The 26,916-nt window shown below is 31.6% G+C and overlaps 2 protein-coding genes across 2 annotated transcripts in view; one reads left to right on the top strand and one right to left on the bottom strand.

Annotated features, from left to right (window-relative positions):
* Positions 1-4,788: 4,788 nt before the first annotated feature.
* On the bottom strand, positions 4,789-6,408 carry LOC143178283 (uncharacterized). The gene is made up of 2 exons (XM_076376822.1): positions 6,354-6,408; positions 4,789-5,477 (listed from the first exon to the last, which is right to left on the bottom strand). The coding sequence occupies exons 1-2, from the start codon at positions 6,406-6,408 to the stop codon at positions 4,789-4,791; spliced, it is 744 nt and encodes a 247-aa protein (XP_076232937.1).
* A 1,214-nt stretch (positions 6,409-7,622) lies between these two features.
* Positions 7,623-26,916, top strand: part of LOC143178080 (uncharacterized) — a 124,002-nt gene continuing 104,708 nt past the window's right edge. The window contains exons 1-4 of the mRNA XM_076376523.1: positions 7,623-7,721; positions 11,265-11,517; positions 14,007-14,154; positions 18,089-18,103. Coding sequence (XP_076232638.1) covers positions 11,316-11,517; positions 14,007-14,154; positions 18,089-18,103 — 365 coding nt within the window. The 5' untranslated portion in view covers positions 7,623-7,721; positions 11,265-11,315. The remainder of the gene's footprint in view (positions 7,722-11,264; positions 11,518-14,006; positions 14,155-18,088; positions 18,104-26,916) is intronic.

Raw genomic sequence — 26,916 nt, 5'->3', positions numbered from 1 at the left:
TTAATATTTCGTTCACAACCCTTTTGCTTGTAAAACTGCACTAATTTGCTTTGGCATACTTTCTACTAATATTTTGCAATAATCCGGGGATATTTTTTCCCACTGTTGTTAAATTTTATCATACACATCTGTGATTGAAGTTTTTAGTAAACCCCATAGGTTCTGTTTGGGGCTTTGTGCAGGCCACTCCAGAACATAAAATTTTTTAGTACTTTTAGCAGTGTGCTTAGTCTCGGTTATGCAAGAAAATTACATTTTCTTCTTCAAAAGGCATATTCTCAACAGCATCTATGGAATGATTTTATAAAATATCCTTGTACTAATTCGTGATGCCATTAATTCAGTGCAGTAATCCAAGACCAGATGCTATTAGAACCCAAAGTATTAAGGTTCTGCCTCCATGCTTTACCGTTTGCTTTACATGTGTGGTTTAAGTCCTTCATTTTTACGAATGCAGCACTAGAACATGGCATGTGAACAAATCTTGTTAATTTTGGTTTCATCTGACCAAATAAACCGTCCCAATTAAATAGTTGCTCAGTTTTGATATTTTTTAGCAAATTCCGAACGAAGTCTAACATTTTTCTTCGATAACATTAGCTTCTTTTTTTCTTAATGCTTCTAAACTCAGCTTATTTGAGGATTTTTCGTGCTGTCCTTTTGTTTATTTGTATATTCGTATCTTGTTTTAATAATTTTGCAGTCATAGTAGCACTTGAAGCTTCACCAGATGTGACAAACCGTATAATCTTTTATTCATCCTGCGATAATAATTTTTTGGTCTTCCTCTAACATTTAATAATATACTTTTACATTTTTTTCTTATTTTTTTCTTATTCTCTGCATTTTCGATTAACTAACACTACAACTTTTCGTCGTCTGACGTGCTAACGAACCGTCATTTAAAAGAGAAATAACTTTCTTTAAATAATTTGGAGTAATTGACTTCATATTTATTCTTACTTCACTTGCGTGCTTTTGTCCTCTATCTTCTTAAAGTGATTTGTTCTTTTTATTTGTTTTTGAAAAAGCTAGATTAATTGAATAGGTGTTGTTTATTTCATGTAATTTTGTCCGCGTAGATGACGTCTATTTTAAATTTCATTTGTATAAAACCTCATTTATATTTGTATGTACATTTCTAATCACCTTCTATCAGAATTGCTATTCCCTCAAGATCTATATTTATTTCACTTTCCATATTTTATTGCAGTAAACACAGTTCATGTTGTTAATTGTTAATTAATAAACTTGCATAGTAAGGATATTTTAAATGGAATGTAGTTATTTTTAATAAAAACTCTGATTTCATTTTCAAGTTTTCCAATGCTGGTAAAATAGTGTATATTTTACAGAGTTTTTTGAGAAGTGCCTCGGAAAAGTATCTATATTTGGTTCTTTCATTTTCGTTCCTAACAATTCCGTGAATTGTATTGTCTTCTCGTTCTTTAGTGAACGTGTGAATGGGTGTTACTGAAGCGCTTTTGATACACTCTCTCCATTCACTTTTTCATTTCTAGAGGCACCTGAAGCATTTTTCTTTGTCATGGAAAAGATCGAATTAAATTCATAACTTACGAAGTAGCTAGTTTACAACTACAATGTAAAAGATACTACTACTATAGACAGCAATTTTAGCGTAGAGGCCAGTTAAAACAATTTAAAAGACAGAGAAGCACACTATATAGAGTGTCCCGTAATAAGTTAGCAATAAGAGCTGATTCAGCTTCTAAAAATAATGAGAAAAATTCATATGAACATACCTCCTATTTGACTTTGTTTACAAAATATAGCGAATTTTGTGTTCCGTCATGTAGTATCTGAGTATCTTCATAGGAGATGCTCAAAATGCCTATTTTGCATTTCAACGCATGTTGGATGTTTCGCGAATTCGTTCAAACCCTTGTTGAATTTTGTATCAGTGTATTTCAATACTTTTAAGACCTTGCGTACATTAAGGATTTCTAATATCCTGGCATATCTCGTAAGCAAGATCATATGCTTATATGAACTTTTTTTATTATCTGTACGTTCCGAAGTATGAATTAAGACACTATACATAGATCAATGAATTCAATTTTATATCGAGCTTATTGCGATACAATATTTTTAACAGAATTCTTTTAAAAAATTATAAATCTAAATGATTGTTTCAATTGAAAGCTGAAAAAGCGAAATAATCTTTGTTATCTTACAGTTAGATAATGTACAGATAATGACAGATAATGTTAGATAATGACAAAAAAAAAAAAATATTGCACAATCCAAATAAGCAAATATACATTAAATACATATATGGACATTTCTTATAATAAATATATTACACTATACATGTACTATGTTATTATATATTTATAAACATATTATTGTATATAAATAGTCATATTAACCGAAACATGTGTGTAACAACTAATTTGTTGTACTATTTCAACAGAATATAATTTTGTAGTACTGCCTGTAATAAACTTTAAGACAACATGAACCTGTGTCGAGGTTGTTAATCATGGACGACCAGGTTTCTCGTTACGTAGTAACCATAGGACGATGAAATGTGTGTATAACCTTACACCTAAACTGTAGAAAGCCACGAAGAAAATTATTTAATTATCACAGAGACTCCTACAGTAGATCGCGCAGTCCAATGAAGTCAAGGGTTCGAATTATAATACTTGTAAGTGTATCAGATCGAGTTTAAGGAAAAAATTTGAGTTCGAGTGAATTTTAATAGGTTTGATTTACACTGACCCTCAACATAATAAGTAGTGAGGTTGGATCAGTGAAATTTAGGTGAAACGACTCACAACAATCATTATATTGCAATATTATTCATATTTAAAAGAGTAAATCTATCGCAAGTATTAAATATACTAAATAGTACACTACTTATCATTAGTGTGGGTAACCAATTAAACATCTACTTAAAATTCGAGAAATAAGATTTTAAACTTTAGTTTTTATACAAAAAGGAATTGTCTTTATTGTTTTCAATTGTTCTCTACGATTTAAGGCAAAAATGAAATGTCTAATAATAATTTCATGTGTTGTATATTTCTTACTATTACTAATACTTTTGTTAGTAAGAGCTAGATTACGCGAAAGACGTGACCTCGCTGCTCTTATTCTCTAAAAGAGTGAAAATGAAAACATCACAGTTGTCTCATTTTATATTCCAAAAAATAAGAACACAGAAAGAACTGTATCATTTCTTTCCATATGGTAATTTCAGAGTTTCTCTAGAAAATTTGCTATTACTAGCTACGATCGAAGTCATAATCAAGTATAAATAAGAACCTTTCTCTCTTTAAAATAAATGACAAATGGAATTAAAATTTCAAGAAAATATTTGTGATCTGAAAGTCACGATATAATATATATACATATGGTGTATGTATATGATACGTATTTTATAGCATTACTCAGAGCTATAAATTTATTTCTTTTATGGGTCTGAGTAAACGTGCATGGAAATTGTGGAAATAGCAAGGGTAATATTAATTTTTAATATCATTGAAGGCATGCACGTAGAAATTTTTGTAAAGTGTTCCCACATGTGCATCACGAACGACGAATATCATGCAGTTTACAACCTGTACAAGCTCGAAGAACCCACCATTGCAGACACCTTTACTCCGTTAATATTAAGGAGGTTTGGATTATATCCAAAGCGTATATTTTACAATGTCACGTAGAAGCGATCTCATTAAAATCTCATATCACGCGGTAAATTAATTGCTCTCAATATACATACCTACCATGTTCCTATTATATTTTCTGTGTATTTTCACAAATGTAAAAACGTGAGGAAGAGTAACATTATTTAATGCTTCTCATGACTGCATGTACTGACTACATAATAGATTGAAATATAAAGAAAGTAGTACAAGTAGCACGTAATCTTCTAAATTTTTATAAACATTATATTTCTTTTATAATATTAGATATTTCATGAAAAATACCAAAAATTTGTCTACAAAATTCTGTTATTTTGTCCTTCCTGACTTCTTCGCTGAACATCAATTTTGAATAATCATTTTTACTTTTCCGACTGTTAGAATATAATAACAGAGGAAAAATGTTATGATGGGTCAAATCTCAACCCTCGGTGTGTATGTATATACATGTGTCTGTTGGCGTATATTTGGCTATATATCTGTGGACTGGGTTCTTGAAACTTCACTAAATTTGGTATGGTGGTTTCTGTATATGGAGCATTAATACCATTAGAGTTGCAAAAGATTTGATCATGGGGATGGGGGTTACCTGAATATGTGTGCGTTTGTCACAAATTCCTATGAATAAATAATTTTAACTTAATGGATTTTCCTTCTTGCAATAAGGAATACTATAAAAAATATTATATCATACTTGTATGCTATTACTCCTTAATCTAAACTACAATTCCAACAAAAACACGTTGAGTGCGAAAGTATTCACCAAAATACAATCTTCTGAGAGTAAACTAACCGTTCAATGTTGCCGAGTTTTGCACCGGGTTGCCAATTTTTAATGTAGATATTGATCTAGCGATGCATTTGTACAGCTTAATGCCCTATTTGTACAAAGCTAATTTATATACAAGCGTATAAAACTCAAAACAAATAAAGTGCCAGAAGGCGAAAAATGCCGCAAATAGAGGTACTGTTGACGGCACAGGATTTTGAGAGAGGATTGTACATTGCGTTTTACATATGTTATTATTATTATTGTTTTTTTTTTTTATTTAATTTTTAATGTTGCATCTACCCTCAAAGGTCATTAGCAACCACGGTTGGTATACATGGCTTTGGCTTAAATTTGGTTTAGTAAATTAACATGTTTCAAAAAGTTTATAACATCGGAGCATGATTTTTCATTTTTGATCGCTTCTTTGAGATTTCCGCAGATTTGGTACAGATTCCGTTCACGTTGGTATTTTTGGCAGGAAGTGATGATATGTTCCATCGAGATTTTGGTGTTGCAAATGGTGCACAGTGGTTGGTCTTCTTTTTTGAGCAAGAAGGAATGCGTGAAGTTTGTATGACCAATTCTTAGCCTTGTGATGACTACTTGGTGTTTCCTGTCGAAGGATAATGCTGGACTTGTTTCGTGCATATTTTTTCTGATGTTGTGGATATTTGTGTTCCGAGAATTTATCCAGGTGTCATTCCAATTTTCTTTGAGAATTTTATTTAAGAATCTTAGGACTTCTTTGTGGTGCATTGGTATATTTAAAACATTTGGCGAGTTCGCAGCCTCTTTAGCTATTTCGTCTGCTCTTTCATTCCCCCGAATTCCAACGTGAGCTGGAACCCAGCCGAGTAGGATTTCCGATGCTTGATTGTTTACTATTATATTGTTGTATTCCTCAGTAATTTGCTTAATAATTGGATTTTTGGAGTTTTTATCTAGTGCTGATAGGGTACTTTTGGAGTCTGTGTAGATAGTATACTTTCCTTCTCTATTATTTATTTTTTTTATGAGTTCCAGTGCTTTTAAGACTATTATTATTGTTGTACTGAGTTACCTCAGTGTTTGTGTTATATTGAGTTCCATGACTATTGTTATATTGTTGATGTTTGAACAAAGTATGTCGGCTCATTAAGCAGGAAACGGAGTAGGGAATAGAATAAAACACGCCGCGGGGCCCAGAGTAAGTAGTATTGTAAACGGATGGGTGGCTAGCGGAGCGGTCCGGAAAGCGAGGCTGGGGACTCTTATTGAGATTCGAAGGTGGATAGTGGTTGAACATTACAGAGTTGTGATAATGCTCCGAAGAGAGCAAGTTTTTGTCAAGTTACACGACTCGGTGAAATCGCTTGATAGCTCATGTCTCGGGAGGATAATGAGGGTCTTTTCCTAAGGTGCGTTTATGCTCGTTTGGGAGCAGATTTGTGCCAACAAGTGCACCTCAGCAACCAACTACCCGATGGCAAGGGTACCTAAGAAAATAACTCGAGAAAGCTTCCAATGGACATAATTGTTTATAACTGCACGTGGGTATGATCAATGCGAGTTAGGGTTCTGTCAAGCTGCCCATCTCTGTCTAACGTTTACTAAATCTGTTATAACAAGTGGAAGCGTAATAAATGATTTCTAAGAAATGGTATCTGTGAGAATCGCCCCCTCCGTTCGTAATGATTTCGTACCATACCATAGTGGGAATGCCTGCTATTGTAACCTTACAGTGAGGCAGTTCGGTACAGATACACTAGAGTCTACTATGTACTATGACTGTAAGTAATACTTATTACAGATGGAAATTAAAGACTTATTGGTTTTCTTCTTCTCTGTAAATTACTCTAAAAAGATCAGTTTTGAATAATCTGACACTATGTACAAACATATTTGATTATAATAGGCGTTGCTTAACGTACAGATCTTGTAAAACAGATCTACTCTTATATTAACCCATTCGTAAACCAATGGCATAGTGACACGTCAAATACATACTAGAATTTAGAAATGCGGTTATGAATGGTAAGATTTATGAATGCTATTAAATTAAATGTATTTAAAATATAACAATAATATTAATACAATATAATCTCAACACAGTTACAACATGATTAGAACGCAATTACAATACAATTTCGCTAAGACATTTCAAATTTAAAAAATTTCCTTACAGAATGCATCAATTTCAAACAGGACGTTCATTTTATAAACACACTGATTGTCTTTTTATACGTATTTGATCAATAATTTGAATCTTTTCGCCTAGCTTCACTTCAATTAACGCTTTGTGCTTATACTAGAAGATTCATTCCCACATGTATAGTATAAGGATTCTTGAATTTATAAGAACTTAATTACATAATTAACTAAATTATACATCAATTAAAACTTCAGCGAGCATACAATAATTACAATAAAACTTTCTTCATTGTTTTTCTGAAAGTAATTAATATATTGCGAGTATTTATGCAAATGCATATTTTGTAGAAATTATATAAGGCTACAGGACCTTAATAGAAATGTATTTTGTAATTGAATCGATGAGTTGAAGAACAATGCAAATCCAAAGTTAGCTATTTAAAATGAATATAATACATAATCTATTGAAAAATTTGTTCTTGAAAGATTACTACTGATGAACAAGGTATAATGACTAATTTTTTAAATGTCATGTTAAATTTCCTTTAATATTCACTTTTTCTTAAATAATTTCATCTTCAATTATACATATTTAAAGCAAATTAATAAAGGGATTTTTTTCTATGTACTGTATTATTTCTTAAATTTCCTGTCTAAAAAATGGCTTGAGTTAAAAAACAGTATAAGTCCAATGGTATTATTTTATTTACTAAAAATTTGTGAATAAAGTTTATCCATAATTAGGTATATATAAACGTTCATCTGAGCTAGCATAACCATATTTAAATATGAACAACGCTATAAAGTCAATGACGTTAACAATATACGGAAACTAAAACTGTTTTTTCAAATATCTCAAAATGTGATTTTTTAAGTTGTACTGTTCTTCAACACACCGTTTCAGTTAGAGAATTCTAAAAATATATTTTTTATTTTCCACTTTTTGCATAATACAAAAAATATATTTTGCATATGTATGTTTAGAAACGTTATGTAATACTAATTATAATAAGCACGTAATAAATATTAATGTACGAAACTTTGTTACAGACGGCGCCTGAAGATAGTTTGCTTTGAAGACATGTGGGCAATGAAATACGAATACAATGTTCTACGTAGAGATGCTACAAAAATATCCTGTTATGACGGTATGTATGTATTAAGTATTACTGTCTGGACCAGGGCTTGTAGAATTCCACCGCAACTGTGTAAGACAGTGCTCTTATATATCAATGATTATCATAACTACTGCTTTCTTTAAACACTTGTAATTAACAATGATTATCGTCTTATTTTGACGTATAGAATTGTCCCTTAAATTGTCTCCCTTCTACATACAGCCGAATATGCAGACTCAAGAATAACACTCATCAGTAAGACCAAATATAAATGTTTACATATATATGTACTTATGTACATACAGGGTGAGTCACCTAACGTTTGCACCTCAAATATATTTGTTGTTTTTTAAAATATGTTAAATGTCTGAAGGAGAAAGTTGAATGGTTGAATAGAGCTCACACAATACCAAACAAATTTTTGTTGTTTTGTCATTTTTTTTTTAAATATCATGGTCAGCTTCATTTTTTTTAATGGAACCACCTGGTTTTATATACCTAGAATGATAGTCCCTTTCATTAAGAATTCAATGACTATAATTGAAAGTCATTTAATTTACAAGACTTAAAATATGAGAAACACAATGAAGCATAAATGTGTGGTGTGGTATTTTGAACGACAAAGTAATTGAGCCACACTTTATTACCGGAACGATGACAGGACAAAAATATTCTCAATTTTTGTAAGAAGATCTGTCTCGTTACAAAACCGCCATGATGTGTGGTACCAACATGATAGCTGTCTTGCTCATTATGCACGAATAGCAAAAGAGACGTTGGATTCTATGTTTCCAAACCGATGGATTGGCCGAGGTGGAACTGTTTTATGGCCAGCACGTTTGCCTCATTTAAATCCACTGGATTTCTTTTTGTTGAGTCTGCTAAAAGAGATCGTGTACATGAATGCTCCAACAACAGTTGAAAATATGCATCAGCGTATCATCACAGCATGTGCAAATATTACCTCGGATATACAGATTTGTTACAGTTCAACATTCCTTCAGAGCTCGTTTACAGCAATGTATCGACGTAAACGGCCATCATTTCGAACATTTATAAAACACAGGTGTTCCGTTTTCATTTTTTAAATCTTATACGTTTTCTCTATCCTTGAATGACCTTGAATAATAATAGTCACTGTATGCCTAATGAAAGGGACTACCATTGTAAGTGTTTAAAAAGAAATGGTTCCATTAAAAAAAATGGAGGTGACCTTGATATCTGTAAAAAAAAAATGACAAGAAAATAAAACATTTTTTGGACATTGTATGAGCCCCATTAAACTATTCAACTTCGTCTTTAAGATATTTGACGTATCTTTAAAAACAACAATGACATGTGAGGTGCAAACGTTAGGTGACTCACCCTGTATAAATATTGTACGACTAGGTAGTGTATTACCTGTGACAAGATAGATATAATAAGATTTCACTGTCATAATTATTATTTTTGCAATCTATTAATACATGTATTACAAACAGTATATTTTTATTTATTTGCTACGTTTAACGTTCATATTTAAAAATAACTTTTTTCTAACGTTACAAAATTATATGAATATGTAATATATATCAAGTTAGAATAGAAAGTTTTAATCATGGTAAAAGCCGAAATTCATTATAAACTTCTAAATTACATATTATTTGACCATTTTGTTCATGTAGAGACTTTCAAAACATGATCAGCAAGTATATGAGCATACCTATAAGAATAAATAAAAATGAACTCGTACAAAAGCAATCAGGACAAATACAAACATTTGTCCTATTTAATAGTATCTTTGTATTACAAGTATTAGATACTTTTACTATCAATATTTCACAATTACAAGTTGGTCGACAACAGACACGAAAGATGTGAAACTATATTTCATTCTGAATAGACAAGTGTTGCATCTTTCCGTATCAAAACGTATCAAAATTAGACGAAGGAGTAAGCGTTGCATTGTTTCGTATCAACGTTGCGTATCACCATTGCGTATCATTCTGGATGGACAAACGTTGCATTAATCCGTATCAAAACGTGATACGAAGGCATACGACGGATCGATTGGGTATTTGCGGATTTGTCGCTGGTTACATCAAAGGATAATGTAATATTCATTTGAGCCATTTCGTGGCTGGAAACTATGAGGAATACTCTGTACGCTTATTTCTACCTGGTTATTGACGATCAAACATGGCGACCAAACTCGACAACTTGGTGACTCAAATATCGCAGAGATCATCGAAACCACTATGTTTGTTTTTCTATAATTGTATCAGGTAATTAATTTTGTTGCATCCTTCGATGCAACGAGGAAAAAACTGCAAATATCTATAAATAACCGCTGTATATCTTCGTATCACGTTTTGGTATAGCATGATACAACGCTTGTCCCTTCGTATCACGCTTTGATACGGAATGATGCAACATTTCTTGAGCTTTTTTTTGTTAACTATAAATGTTTAAAGAGAGCAGTAATCGTCATAGTCACTTTACACATAGGTACCTATGTCTGTACATATAATATAAATAAGGCGGTATTTGCCTTACACAGCTGTGGCGAAATCCTAAAGCACTTGAAAATGCTTTGGCTATAATAATCGCTAGTTTCCTATAATCCAAACTTTGCTATAATTTTTATTAACAGTGATGCTAAGTGGATTGTCAAATGTTAAATAGAGGACTATAGTTATTAAGCCAAAGCCCCACTACAATTTTATTGTTGTCAGCGATCAACTTAGTTTGGTGCCCAGAAACACTCCTTAGATTTTATTTACCTATCATTGAATAGCCTGTGTAGACGCATTCTCCTTGTTTCGAAAGAAATGACTGAAAGAATTTATAAAACGAGCTTTATAAAAGTGATTATAGAAATATGTACAAAACTATTTATAGTCACTGACAATTGAATTAGGACCATTTGAATACTACTGAAAATTGTCAAATGTCAAAATACTATACCTTTGTTAAAATTTCTTGGAAAGTGTTGTAACGAGAAAAGTATTACAGCTTGATTTCTATACTTTTCGGTTCCTCAGCCTAAGGGATAAAATCCTTCTTTAACAGTTTCGCTGCTATTCGTCAATTTTCAATTTCGTCAATTTTTTTAACGACACTATCGACGCAACTGTTGAGTTTTTTTCGTATCGAATATTCCTTAATATCATGTCACTACACGTCAGAACATTATTTAAAAACTGTGACATTTTTGACAAAGAAAGAAATCTACCATTCATGAGAAAGAAAAGCTACATTTTAGTAACAGCGAAAATGTTAGAGGAGACTGTCAAATTATAAAAACTTCATGTTTGACACGACTTTCAACCCAGAGCCACAGTGTATGGTATCGGAAAGTATGATTATCTTTCCTAAAAATAAGTGAAGCCCCATTTCAGAAAAGGACATGTGTCTTTCGGCACTTTGATATTCTTTTCACTCTGGAAGCTATAACTACATAGTTTGAAACATCTTGTATACGTATGCATAGTAGTCAAATCGAATAATATAGTAACTTAATTACCTTTTTCTACATCGAGTAATTCAAAACTGCAACGTAGTTAAATATTTTGGTTAACTATTTGTTTACAGTGGTTGTGGCGTAGTGAACGGGGAAGAATGCAGCACGGCAGAGGAGGCTAGATGAGCCACTATTTTCAGACAGGTGCATGTACAGTTTACCAAAGAGTCGTAAGCCAAATAGAAAAACGCACATCTTTGAGAGAACACAACAGTGGAAACAAACACGTGTGTGGCAGGATACGAGGTCCATTTCTGGCCTGCCATTTTGGCGGCATGGTCCTTTGGGCCACTATACTATTCCTGCAAGGAGCTGGTTTCGTAGGTGAGTTTCAACTTTTCATAAGTTTCTTTATATTAATCTAATTATTTCAACACTTCACTGGCAACTTAAAATCGAGATGTATAGATTGACGTTATGATGTATTGACATATTAATAATAAATTATATTATCCATTTTGCATTTTATAATTTTCGATGGAAAAACTGTTTATTTATAATATATTTCTAGATTTACAAGTACACACAGTAGTGATTTATAAAATTGCAACACTTGCTAAAAATGCTAATTGTTGAATATGAAAGTAATTATAAACGCGATACTTAAATATGTTTAAATTGTTATACAAATCAAAATTTCAAGCAAAAATACAGAATTAGATTAACAACAAATAACACAGACGATTACTTCTCGTGCGATAGTTAGACTAAAAGTATTGACATTTGTAACGTGGAGCAATTTGATTGACCAATACTGTATTACAAAAATTACAATTTTGTATTACAAAAATAGGCCATTGTTTTCGTGTATAATTCTACATATTACCTATAATATATTATAATGTATTATATACAACTGTTAAAAAAATAAGTATTTTACATCATTTATGTATAGGTTACTCACTCTGTTGTTATACTAGATTTTCGACGGCAGGTGACAGAAATTTCAAAATAAGGCAAAAATAAAAAATGATAAAAATGCGTTTAAGGCTTCGTTTAAGAATTTAGAAAACGCTTAAAATACGTATTAGATGTTTTTGATTTGAGAGTTATTTTACTACCGACAGGCATAAATCAGAGCAGACACAGGAAAATCAGTAAAATAAGTCCCGAGTCAGATACATTTCACGCGAATTTTGAACATTTTTGCAATTAGTAATCTTGAAACAAAGTCTTAAACAGAATTACATCATTATTTATTTTCGCCTTATTTTGACATGTAGAATCACCTCTTAAACTTTCTGACACCTGATGTCGAACATCCTGTATATTCAAAATAAAATTATAATCTTTATATTATTTCATTTTCTTGTTCTTCATTACAATCATAATTTGCAATTTTTATAATGTTTATGGAGAATAATAATCAGACTACTCTAGCAAATTTTACTTCTTCTCTCTCTAGTACCAAAGACTGAAAATCATAATAGTTCATCCATCAATAACCATAATATCTATTTGCCAGACATAAACGTAAAATACACTTGTCTACTTACGTATACAGACATACATACAGTTGTGCCTTGAAACTGTATTGAAATATAATTGATCCTTGAACGACACAGATCCAGTTGTACACATGTGGAACTTTTTCTCAGAAAATTTTAGTGCTAGTCTCGTGTTTATTTGTTTTAAGTTAGGGTTGCAACAGCAGCGGTGTTGTCTATAGAAAATAAGAGTAAAACGCCAGTGGTAAGGGTTATTAAAACACGTACACACGAATCGCAATATTAGATACTAGATTGGCTATCAAATTTCGGTATTATTGAATTTCCTCTTCTTTATGGTTGCCTTAATAACATTTCGTTTCTCTAACTTATGTTATTGTGTGTATAAAGCAATAACACATAATACAATATAAGACTTCTGCTCAAAGTGTAGGAAGTTGTCCCAGTTAAGCTTTCAGGAAATCAAAAATTATACATATATAGACAATGTTGAAATTAACTATAGACAATGTTGAAAATAATTTTAAGTATGCATTCAATATGAAAATACGTTTTTCCTTTAACACTTTGATCCATATTCAGTTATACTGCGTTCACTGAGAGAACGCAGTCGTTTCACGCAGATGGCTTCCATTGCCCCGACTGACTTTTCCACTGAGATTGGTGAAGGATTCAAGAGCCTAAAAGGACACGCCTTGCTTCTTTCTACTCTGTATACCTTGTGTCCAAATGAAACAAATGTTTCTATCTATTAAGAAACAATATTTATTGAGATATCAATGTATAAGAATCCACAGCTTATTTGATTACAAAGAAACAGCAACGGTAGAACTGTTTCCTGGATTTCCTACAAAATGTTCGATGCGACCAGGTAGTTTATGACACGGGAAATCTAGGGTCGTTTATGGTATTGCAACGCAGTAAGAATTCTGACTAGTACCAGTATGTTTTCGGTCGACAGAGACGATATTCAAGAAGATTTTTATTCGCTAACAGAGCCGCATTAATACTTTCGGAGAAAACTAAAATCTAAAAGAATATCGTTTGCTTGCTCAAAATTTCTTTCACACCGTTTATGCGCTAACACTTGAAGAAGTGACTTTCTTTAGAAATGGTAGGACCTCCAAGGGCCCAACAAGGGGTTCATGAACGTGAACTGCGCAAAGGGTACGAAAACTCGTCAACCGACAACTGCGTTCTCCCAGTGAACGAAGTATAGATATGTTAGATATGTATCAAAGGAAGAGATTGTTCATGACACTAACAATAGGCCTAGCTTATTGTGATATAATCTAAATACATACACATTGTATACAATACAGGGAAAATCGTACTCACAAGGATTTCTGAATTGAATTTTTGCAGGCTCACACCAGATTACGGGTATACCTGGCGTCCCGGAAAATATAACGGTGATGTTCCTAAATCCAACGTCCGTCCGTGTTTCTTGGAGCACCAGTCAAGTTGACCAAGTCGAGAAATACGATGTCACATACAAACCAACTGATGCCAGGTGCGTTCCACCGACTTTATTCTTTTTTTTGCATAATATGCACGGCATACATAACGAAAATACAGAGATAATGTGCTTATTCTGATCCACGTATTAGCACGCTCAGATAAAAGTAAGAAAACTATATAAGAAAAGATTTAATTCTTAATAAGAATTCTTAAGAAGAATATCATTTTAGTGTCATCTTTCGATGTTGATGAAACTTGGTATACAAGTAGTGTATCGAAAAATGTTAGACACGTCTTTTTTTAACTGCTGATGTTTACGTTTAGGGGGTGGAAGCTACCTCCAAAGTTGGGATGGAAAATACATTTTCCTAAATATTTCAAACTTCGTTTACGTCACCTTATTGCTTGTAAAAAATATGCACTTTCTACATTACCGTTTTTTCTACCTGCAGTAGTTCTCGAGATATTTACGAAAGTGTACTTTCCATCCTAACTTTGGGGATGGTTTTCACCTTTCTAAGAATGAATATCAGCAGCTAAATAAAATGCATATCTAATATTTTTCGATGCTGTACTCGAATACCAAGTTTCATCAAAATCGGAAGATGAGTCTGAAGTAATGTTCCTTCTGAGTAAGATTGAATCTACCAGCAGAAATTGACCATAGTATTCATCGATAACAATAATGACCGAGATGTATATTTTGTGAATCATGGACAGTAATACATAATAAATTAAACTGATCACTTTTCGTAATATTTAGGAGTTGGAGAAAAATAACAGTTTTAATGTACAAATGTGTCATGAATCTTTTAAAATCTTTTCAAGAATAAGGGTTCTATATTATAATGAAGGCAAATTTGTAAGAATATCAGGTAATCTTAAAAGCGCTCAATTGGATAAAAAATAGGATAATTGTCTTTTCCCCTTGAAATCGTAACACTTTTGTATTTAACATTTTTCCTAAAAATGCATTGTTTTCTAAATATTCAAATGTAACGTTTTCAAATGAACATTCTCTATATGTATAAATGTAGCAAAATATCCATTTTCTGTATCGTTATTAAGTAGTTCAATGTATACTTTTATTTTTAACAAATTTTCAAATAAATCTGTAGGTATTTATGTCTTACATTTCTATATTAAAAAACGTCATTTTCCTCTAAATCTTCTATTATTATCAATCTAGAGTCGTTTATTGATATGTATTACCATTCACAATTGCGAAATATGAATATCGTTCACTATTGTTGTCGCTTAATACCGTTCTGGATTTATACTGTCGTCAGCTAGTACTGTTACAATGAATAATATGAATAAAATTATATTTTGATATAATGAATACTCTATAAAGATATTTATAGCTAAAGAAGTTACATATTATAATGTTACAAATAGTTAGTCTAACTCTTTTTCATAAAGAAATACGAAATTATAAAATCTAGCTGTTAAAAGGAAAACTTTACTATGATTTCTATAATATTAAATGCAACAATCATTTTTGTATTTTTTATAAATATAACAGAAAAATCGTGTATTTAATTATGTTTATATATATAAATATTATACAAAAAAATTTGTGTCAAACATTGAATAGAAATGGACAATTTATTACATTAAAACTGTGAAATTCTTTTTGAAACGTGCCTAAAACATCATTCATTTTTTAACTTATAAAGCAACTTGCGTTCAATTATTACAGATTTGCAATTAAAATTCAATTTGACTGTCTGAAAAAAATTATTTGCTAAATATACATGTATTATTGACAAAATCAATTGCATTGTTTGAGTATATCTCGATTTTTTGTATATTAATATGTATATTTGAAATTTAATTATACTGGTAACTAAATATGGAGCGTCACATACAATAAAAATAACATAAAATATATTTGACAGTAAAATATAATTTAAAATCGTTTAATGGATGCGCAGAAAAATACTGTTTAATTTATAACTTCTTGCAACCAAAACAATAAAGTACAGATAGTAAACAATTAACTTTCTATAGGAAAAACATGTAATGAATTTGACGTACGATAAACGCAGTAAAAATAAATTAATTCAAGTTACTTACAGTAAATTAATATCAGTAGTGTTGCTCCATATGCAGAGTGTTCAACACCAAGTGTCAGAAATTTTGAAAATTGTAGTAACTCTACAGCGTAAAAATAAGACAAAACACAAGAATGACGAAATTGCATTCGAGACTTTGTTTCAAGAACAGTAATTATTAAGAAAATGTCTACAGTTCGCATGAAATGTGTCTAACTTGGGACTTATTTTATTGACGACGTGCATCAGGTTAAATACAGCGGAGTCAGTAGAATAAGTCACGAGTCAAACACTTTTCACGCGTGTTTTAGGCTGTCTTCAACCTCAGAAATGAAGTATGATACGCAATTTTGTGATACTTGATTTTCGTCTTATTTTAGTATGTAGAATCACATTTCAAAATTTCTGATACTCGTCGTCGGACACCGTATATGTATACGTGAAATATTAAATCACAGGCATATAATACATTCTTCCTTATAATATATTCCATTAAAATATATGATACTCTATGATTTCAGTAATTTTGATTACGTCTCAAATCATTAAATATTTATTACATATATTAAGTATTTTTATATAAAACTTGTTACATACTTTTTTGACTAACTAAGCAGATATTTGCAAAAATGGCAACGAATTTATTTCTATTTATTTATATTAGTCCTCAATTATATTCACATTTGTATGTATGACATTCAAAACAAGGATAGAATTTTTTCATGTACAAATAAGTACAGTAGTTTCCCTCTTATTCAGTTCTGTTTTAAATGGCCAACAGTCGCTATGGAAACAGATGGTGATTTTTTTATAGGAATAATGGATTTCGATATACGACAATCAACAGCTATATAAATAAATAAATGCTCTATGAAGCTCTGTAAAGCTATAAAGTAAATAAAAATATTTAATGATGTAAAGTTGTAATAATTAGAAGACAGCTTGTGAGACAATCAGTACCTACACATGTATTTTTATTTTAGTTGAATTAACTAGTCATTCATTTACCTTGCCAGAGGTTCGGTGTCATACGGACCGTTTAAAAGGGAATCTATTGTATACAAATATACTCATGTAATACATCAGCTTTTTACACTTACAATTCTACAAAAACTTCATACGTCGTTGTCTATTTTCTCTTTGTGTTAATCGGCTGACGACATCTGAATGCTTCTTAAATACGATGTTACTGTAGTGTGAACTCTCTTATAGCTTTATCTATTAACTTTATCTATCTACTTAAGAATGTTAGTGTTACTTCCTTCTTTAATTCTATACTTCCATTTTGCTTTAATTTTAGTAGAATCAAGTTAAAATTCGTTTAATATAGAATTAGGTAAAATAGATACTCATTTGTTTACGTAAATGTTTTCTTTATTATGTTATAAATTCATAACTGTTATTCCATTGTTCTCAAGTAGATTAAAAAGAGTATGTATAAAATTATTATAAAAATTATAAATGATTAATGCTAGTGTGTGTAAATAAATAATTATAAAAATCTTGACCTCATAATGTGAATCACATATTACAAATTCATAACAATTTTAATAATATAAATCCTCTGGTAATATTAGTAACTTTTATATACGTTATCAAGTTTGTTAGATAGTACAGTAAAATGATATTAGAAACATTTTGTATGACCTTCTTTATTATAGCTATAAAGCAAATAATTTATTAATGTATCTTAACTTAGTTTTTGCATAATGTATATGGTGTAAAATTAATACTAAAGTTTCCATCTGTTTCATTTTATTTCAAGCATTACTGGTTATTTTAACTATTTATTAGTTAAAAGAAGAATCTTTAATTTTAAGAAATTAATATTCTGATTCATTTATTAATTATTTAGTATCAATCCACTGTTTTCAAAGTTAACATGGGCTTGATATATTAATTAATGCTTTCACTTCTACTGCGGCACAGGAAACACAATGACAGGTACATAACACTTTTAAGGTATTCTTATGCATTTTTAAAGACATGTTTGTGTTGGCTCAAGGTAGTTACAAATTAACGCTGGCAGTAGTGACACAATAAGTAAATTCAATGCAGAGATAAGAAGAAATCCAGTAAAACAGTACACAAGCAACAGGGATACTTCCCAGTTCCGCGTTTACTCGCTTGTGTTATTCTGCCTATGATTTATTTAGCAAGGAATCCCTAATCCTCTACATAAGCACACACCTTTGAATATCGAAACAAAAGAATACGCTGACGTATCCGATTCACGAGAAGGTAAGCCATAAAGAACAGATTATAGTAGGATCAATTTGAACCAGATTCTTTTCGCTGAATTTCTTCTCATCTCTTCATAGTACATTCCTTTACGTATGTGTACGTTTATTTGATGGGATATGCTTTATAAAACCTAATAAAGTGTTATTGAAAGTTATGTAAGTAATTATAATAGATAATGGATAATTACTTACATCATGTAAATAATAAGCACTAAATGTAGCTGCATATACATATACGTACATAGTTATGCATATAATACACGTATTCAAATTTGATTATTTAGTCATACAGTCGAAATCACCTCTTCTAATTACAGTAATACCCCGAAATTACATCCTAATTAGTTCTAGAATAATCGACGTAAGTCGAAATAGAATTTATATATACATATGCAGTATTGTAGGGTATGGTATGTAATTATTAGCGTTCATTCAATAGAGATTACTATAATATAAACAAATTTTAGCCATACAGATATGTCTGCAAACGTGGTCAAGTCTTGGGACCGATCGTGATTATGCATTGAATAAATTTAAATTTAATCAGCAACAGCTAACGTACGTTATTAGCGACTATATCTTAATTTTGGTTTTTATATATTATCAATGGTTTTGATTTTTTTGCAAAACATGATTGTACTTTCTTAGTATGATGTATATTTAGTAATAACGTGAAATGAACAAATTTTGTTCCTATCATATGCGATTCTTCAAAGTACTGTAACTTTGTTCTGAGAAATATTTTGATACAACAGCAAATAATGGAAATGTTTAAGTGTTCTGTTTTTCGTGACTCACCTTCTATATTTCGACGTATACTACAGACAGCCGCGATCTAAATGTAGAAGATAAACTAGGTTGCGTTTTGTTTACCAAAACCTAACATACAAATCAGGGTGTTACTGAAATAGTTCGATTAAGAAAGTGATTTAACGATAAAAGTAAACATTTTTATACCTATTTTTCTACAAAAATTGGTGAAGATAGATGCTACAAATAATTGAGATTTTCTTAGGTTGAATACAACTTTATTCAGGGTAATTCTAATTCTGAATATTAATTATCGAATCGCCAAGTCGAGATAACAAGTACCTCGATCTTCATCTGAGAGATATTACTTAAAATTTTCATGAATGACTATTATAGGAGTCATAAAAATTTGAATTAACATTAGTACCTGACTTACTTTACATGCACCGACCTTTTCGCTATCGATTACCATTTGTAGACTGCACGTGGCACAAAGGATAATCCGTACTGAATAATTAGAAAATATAATAGGAATGACTACTTGGAAAAAACATGAAATAATCAAACAGAAGTTTAACTAATTAATTACAATAATCAGTTACATTATATTTTCTTATTTGCAAAAATGACAAATTTTTATGGTACAATTTATAGAAGTTATTAACTTGTAACTGTTTAAATACTTCATTATTTTATTCTTAAATCTTAAATTTCGTATTTCCATTAAATTAGAAAAGAAAAAAAAGTTGTAGAAAAATCAACCTTGGCGGTTCTGGCGTAAGTCCCGTGTAGATCAATACAGTCTTAAAAGTTTTTTTCACTTGTCTAACTCTGTGACAAGGTACTTCAGAAATATTCCTATTCTTTACCTCTAAGTTGTTGTCACATCTGGTTACTTGTCATTCGCAAACATTTCCATGCCTGAAAAGAGTCATTTGGCGGGCACTCCATATCTACACAATTTTAAACCATTAGCCATCAGCAGACTATACAGACCAGACACTTTTACTTAAGTCCAGTGAAAGCAGAATGACATTGGATATCGCTGAAACTCTTCGATATAAACTGTATAAATAAATATATGAAAGTCCTTTGTGAAACTTTTTTTATCTCTATTGAAAATTGGAATGCACTGGGTCGATATATAAGGTAGTAGCTTTGGTTCAAGTTATGTAAAGATTTTTCGAGAAAACGGAATTTTGAGTAGGTAACGTCCTAGCCTCCATTATTTTTAGGGCTAAAATCTGGGTATAAAAAGGGTTTGTATGCACTACTATACAGCTCTCTAGAGAGCTATTTCTTGAGTATTAGGAGTACGTTATTCTGTCCTTCTATTTGTAATAAGATCGGGTTGTAGTTTTCTTTCGAATCAAATATCCTATTGTATAGTATGTAAATTTACTGTTAAGCAATAATTTAGTGATGCCTGTGGTACTCGTTATATGAACTCTGAAAGGGAACTTATGTTACTGCCACAATATATATTTGACCAGGTGTAGGAGACCAATAATGGTAAAACCATGGCTCGTCAGTCATATATGACTCTTCTATGTATATGTCTTAGAGGTCTTACACACTTCGTGTGTGCTCCTGTATTAGTCACATATCGGTTTTCCCACAGTCTTTTCTCATAGTTCCTGATATCAGCTTTTCATCGATTTGATCAGACTATCCAAATATTCGAAATCCTACAGTTCTCACCTTTAACCATACAGTGGTATGTCTGTTACTAACTCGAGAAACGACCAATTCTTGATATCGTGGTCGTACTCCATTCGCCTTTGCCTCGTAATCGCAACAGCTTTTAGTTTAATCTTCTAACTTTGTGCTTTTTAAATCATGTTATTACTGTAGTTTTTTAAAATGCTATTAAAAGTTTAAAGGTTCCCAATGGCATACGTATAACAAAATTAAAAGTAGTTAAGCTTTAAATATTTTTATGAAATATACATTTCTGCAAATGAAAATCAGTAGCAATAATTATTTTACATAAATATGAACAAATAGTGTACACTTGGGAAATGAAGAATTCTCACACATTTACTTGGCTTCTATTCATTTTTAAGGGAAGTAGATTATCTTCTTAAAATATAGTTATTTCGCTTACACATTATGACGATTTTTATTTGTGTCATTGTTAAAAGCTTTCGAATGCAGTTATTCGATATTCGAAAATTGTGGACGACAATGGCAGCTTCGCAATGTCATTCGATTAAGCTCATGATACATGGAAAGTCAGGTACCCACAATTTGATTATCCTAACTGAATCCAGTGTTCCACGTCGAATATAGGGTATTTCGAGTTTATAATTTCATGTGAAATGTTCTCGAAAGCTGTTCTGATGAACTTTTAGTCATCATTTTTCAGGATTTTTAAGCTTTCTTGGCATACAATCAAAAGAATTACCCGAATGAAGTTGTCTTTAATCTTACTTTCCTCTACGAAATGTTAAGAGCCCTGTGGGGCCATTTTTGAAAAAATGTAATAAGAAATAGTGAAGCCAGATTTTTCGTAACGCTATGTTGACAATACACTGTTCTGTGAGAGGTAATTTTCTGTTGTTACTGCTACAAATTTCAGTCTGCTGGAAATATTAAATAGGCTATTGAATCCATCGCTGATAACAAATTTGCTCTAACACATTAGACTATTGAAAGGTGAATATCTATATTTTGAAATAAATTACAGGTGTACGTTTTAAACAATTAATAGTAGTATTGATGTGTTTATTGCAGATAATTATTTTATTCAAAAGTAAAATCATTGCGTGTTACTTTTCTACTTCTGTAACTGCTTTTTAATATTCCACGATGTAGTGAGAACTCCATGCATTGTTCTACAAAGTGAAAAACCCCTCGAAGAGTTCTCTTTTCATGTAAATTCGAAATTACGTTCTTAGAACTAAAATGCAAGTATAAGTACAAAAGAAGCTTGTTAGGAATATATTAAAGACTCTATATTAGCGACTATAACATTTTTACTTCCTGTAAACTAGGAAGTTACTTCCTTGTCAGAGCAAGTTGTGCATAATTACGTGCCTATTTAGTTTCTAGTTAATGGATATAATTAGAAAAAAATATTAAAATTGTTATTCTCTTCCAAAAGGATATGAATAAACACAGATATCCCCTTTTACCTCGCCCAGATAATAGATGAATTGATTAAACACGGTTAATAATTTCTAGCGAAAATACTGGCTTTTATAAAATACCGTTTTTCACAGAAGTAATATATGTCAGCAAAATAATTTGTGCTGAAATAACTGCATCCGACATAAACTTATAGTCTGTACTCCCACCCCGTTTCACACATACTCTCTCTCTTTCTCTCTCTCTTTCTCTCTCTCTCTCGTTTTGTATTATCAGTGATGACAATGGTTTTACTGAGCCATTATTTTTACTAATGTCACTTTGTAATCCTTTCATAACTCTCAAACGTCACGCAACTCTACCGAGTCTCTATCAGATGGTGCACGAAACTCAATCAGAAAATGTATACTGACTTTTCTCAATTCTTATTTTAAAACGAACTCGAATAATTGAAATTTTTAATTTGTAATATACGTATGCAGTATTTTTCAAGGAATTTTGACTTAACATTAACATAAATTAAACATTTTTTGGTTTTCTTTAATTCAGGAAGTCATTAAAATCTTATCGTTCGTTATTTTCAAAGCGTGTACAAAATATGCGATCCAAATTTTCGAGGCTAATAAAAACGATTTATGGGTAGGTAACCTCCTTTATTTGTTTCAATATACATACAACTCTGAATTATTGACATGCATTTATGAATCGTTTTGTATATTATATTTTACTTAGAGTACGTATACAATATAGGTGTTAAATGTTTGCTACTCTTCTTTTGTTATCTGATCGCTTGAATGCCTGAGTGTATTATTTGCCTGATTGCAATTGCACACAAAAAATCTGTTCTGTGTATTAAATTCATTTTTCAATACAAAAGGAGAACTTTTTACACGTTTAAATATTCTTTGTCGGTTGCACTTATTAATCTCTTTGCAGTGTAGTACGAGTGAGGCCCTGGTAGTCAAAGTACCCAACAATGTTGTCCGAGTTTCGCTTGGGCAAAGCGTTGCGTACGAAGTTGTTACACAAAACGAGTAGATCACACTATTTTTATGTTTGTTATTTGGAAAATCAATGATGTACTTAGATGTAGCAAAATACACATTTTTCTATGCATTTTTCGACAATTTATTACACTGCGAAATGGTTAATGGACATTCATTATTAATCGTACGTCATGTTACATGTACAGTATATGTATAATGTCTTCATAATGAATTCCCTCCTCTGATACTTTTTTAAAAAAATGTATATCAATGCAGAAATAATCATTATAGGGAATCAAATGCTAAATAAAAAATCTAATTTGTTGTACATATCGTGCATTTATTCCAGTTCTATTAGCTGTTTATACTTGTTGAAATTAACACGAAACTATCGCTAAACTATCGAGAGATATAAAATCCTCAGAAAAATAAAACAGTAGAAATAAATTGAAAAACATGTTGCGCATGTTTTGAAAGGATACAAGGGTAAAGGAGGACTTTTAACACATTCAGTACAGGTTATGTCATATAACCTCAAGCAGCGTGAACGGGCCCAATACGTATGATGTTTTTAGACATCACAAGACAAAGGAGAACACAAGAAAAAAAGATTTCCGTACGCGGGATAGAACTCTCAAACATTTTCATATTGTCCCATACTGAACATGGTAAACTGCAAATTGAATGCAGAACCACGTATTAATTCTGAATCCAGGGATGGTATGAAACCTGCTGCAGGTGACGTTACGAGGTAGAGAGGGATCCTTTCGAATGAGATGAGGATTGCCTTACAAACCAGTGATTGCTAGGACTCCCTTCCATTTGAAAAGTTTCCTTTCTACCTCGTGACGTCACCGAGGAGAAGGTTTCGTACCATTCCTGATTGAACATGTTACTTTTCCGTCGGTACTGATGGTCTCTGCTTTTCTCACGGGGAACAATATTAGAGACTTAATCCTTTATGAATTCACCAATTCCTAACGAGATCTAATGATCAATACTAAAACAGAATTGGCGGACGCATGTAATATGATAGTAGTCCTATCGGTAAGAGTCGATCTTCTGAATAATTGCAACACCTCCTCTCCCTAGGAGTATGATTGAACTGCAAGCGAAATTTTAAATAAAATTAATGAAAAACGGATTAAAGCGACGAACATCATCATACATGAGATGAAAGAATCTGATAGGTTGTAGGACACGGCTATGAATATCATGTAGATCTTAATAGAACAAGAACTACGTTGTATTTTGTGCACCCCACGACCTATCAAAGTGTAGGATTTTGTAAATTTGGCGAAGCTAGTGGACACACGGCAAGTTCCTAATGCGTTATGATGCAATTTCCTGAGAGATTCTTGCAGAGGTCGTTGCATAATCACGGACAAAACTGGATTGCAGCAGCAGTACTTGGATAGTGTAACTCCGAATGTTATGAAAATAGCAAAAGTTTAAAAGAACCACATGCAAAAGGGAATACGGAAAAAACAATTACGCACATCAACAGCAAGCCTGGGATTGCGGGTGTCTTTCCCGAAGGGACCAAGCATCCATTTTTTATGAGCAACTCGGGTGTCTGGAGCTTTATAAAAGTTATAAGTGCTTTATTGCTGCTCTTCAATGCGTTTATGAAATTACAGAATCCTCTGACTGTTAATTTAGCGTATCACCACATTAACTTTAAATCATTTCTTCGAAGTGGAAGCAGATCGGGCATTATGTCATAGAACATTTTGTATTCCATTTGAGCTCCCCTATCACACTTTAAACAAACAATTAAAATAGTACTAGGTATATTGTTTACATTCTGTATATCTGTAGATATTACAGGTGTGACTAAGTAAAAATATTAAATCATTTAATAATATTATTTCAGTTTTATGCATTACAGTATTTTATATTTTTAACTATCAATATCTCAAAGTTCTGGAATTACACGGTAATTTATAGTGATATGATATTCCTTAGAGACGCATGTGCATCTAAAAAAATCTAAAAATTTAGATTGGAAACTGGTCAGAATTTTATCTCTGTATAATTCCTATGTACTAAAATCATCCTATCTTGCACTGTTCTTTTTATCATTTTCATGGAGATCAGTAGCTCTCGCGCGAGAGGTTTGTACCTATCACAGAGATATAATACGATTTATAAAAGAAAATAAAGCGGCGTAGCAAGAGAAAATCAGAGATAGGAATTGACAAATATATATCCTATTAACTCATTCTAAAGACTCACTATAATACCACTTTCAGAGTTATTTACATACATTACACTTACATTATAATAGTTGAAATTTAAAATTTGTATGCTTTGAATGTTTTTATAATAATAGTTATCCAAGTTCATACACCTCTTATAGATCAAACAACTATTCAATGCAAGGAAAATATATTTAAGTAATCTAAATTAATTCCAAAGAACATTAAAAGACTAGTTATACACATAATTAAACACAGCCAAAGGAATTAAAAAAAACGTTTTGGAAAAATTTCACCAACATTATTCGCACAGGTGACTAAAAATAAACCAATTCGAGAAGCTGTGAATTTTGATTAATAGTCGAGAAAAAAGAGGTCAAAGCCATAGCTGGACAGGCAAGGAGCGTATGGCCATTTGATCCTCGTGAAATTATGGCTATTTTCGAGCAACGAGATCGGGTATTGGATCATACTCTTCCATGAATCTTGGAAGAATATTTTTGCTCTAACAATGACAGGTGATGTTGATATGATAGGACCAATCGAGTGAGTCGGATAAGCAAGCGATAACTGAGACCACAGTCCATTTAGTCTATAGTGTCGACACTTTGTCAAGATTTACGGAAAAGATGAATTTATCTTCGACAAGCCGAGAGCCTGAAGAATTGAAACCTGTCTTCTTTTCTGCCCTTAACGCATTTTTCTTGGTGAGAAAGGTCACCAATACCTTCGTCATGGAAGAGATAATCAGAATCGAGGCAGCAACGGAAATTTCCTCTGAGGAACACCTGAGTGCTGCATGTCTGTTCTGGGACCGACGCACAATGGTCTGAAGTCAATATTTAGTGGCCAAAGCCTTTAAATAACTTAAGCAATATTAATATTTTAAAATATTCTGTGTGTCCACTATACAGTTTCAGATCCTATTGAGTTCGTTTGTAACAAGTAACAACTTATTAGACCATGATTTAATAAATTAGAAAATATGCCTTTTACAGAGTTTTAATTCATGCTGACCACTAAATCAAGATTTGGGACTACTGTGTGACATACGTGTGACATGTATGAAATCATGCAATTTTTGACACGTCATTGTTATTGAGGGCGCGAGAAATGAAGACTCCAAATAATAATCTGCAATGGGCTTCAGTTTCTCTCGTTGAAATATACATTGCGCCTAATGCTAATCATAAACTGAAGTTTCATAACTCAAAAAAGTAAAGACTATTCAAATTGTGCTAAAAATTTGCCTGTAAAATTATAGTGTTTTCTTTCACATATGTATTTCATTTCACAATTGCATAAAATTCTAATTTCTCAATGTAAAATGTAAAATGTAAAAAGCGGCAGGTAAAATGGATCTAGTGTGGCATCATTAAACGAAGATACATTTGTTGAAAATTCAGTATATTTTAGAGTCAGAAATATTTAATAATCTGAGGACTTCGATGTTTTTAGAATTAAGATTTTTTGTGACACGATACTAT

The sequence above is a fragment of the Calliopsis andreniformis genome, chromosome 4 (genome assembly GCF_051401765.1).
Source record: "Calliopsis andreniformis isolate RMS-2024a chromosome 4, iyCalAndr_principal, whole genome shotgun sequence".
NCBI lineage: Eukaryota > Metazoa > Arthropoda > Insecta > Hymenoptera > Andrenidae > Calliopsis > Calliopsis andreniformis.
Note: the sequence above shows the minus strand (reverse complement) of the source record. Positions and strands in the feature narration are given on the sequence as shown.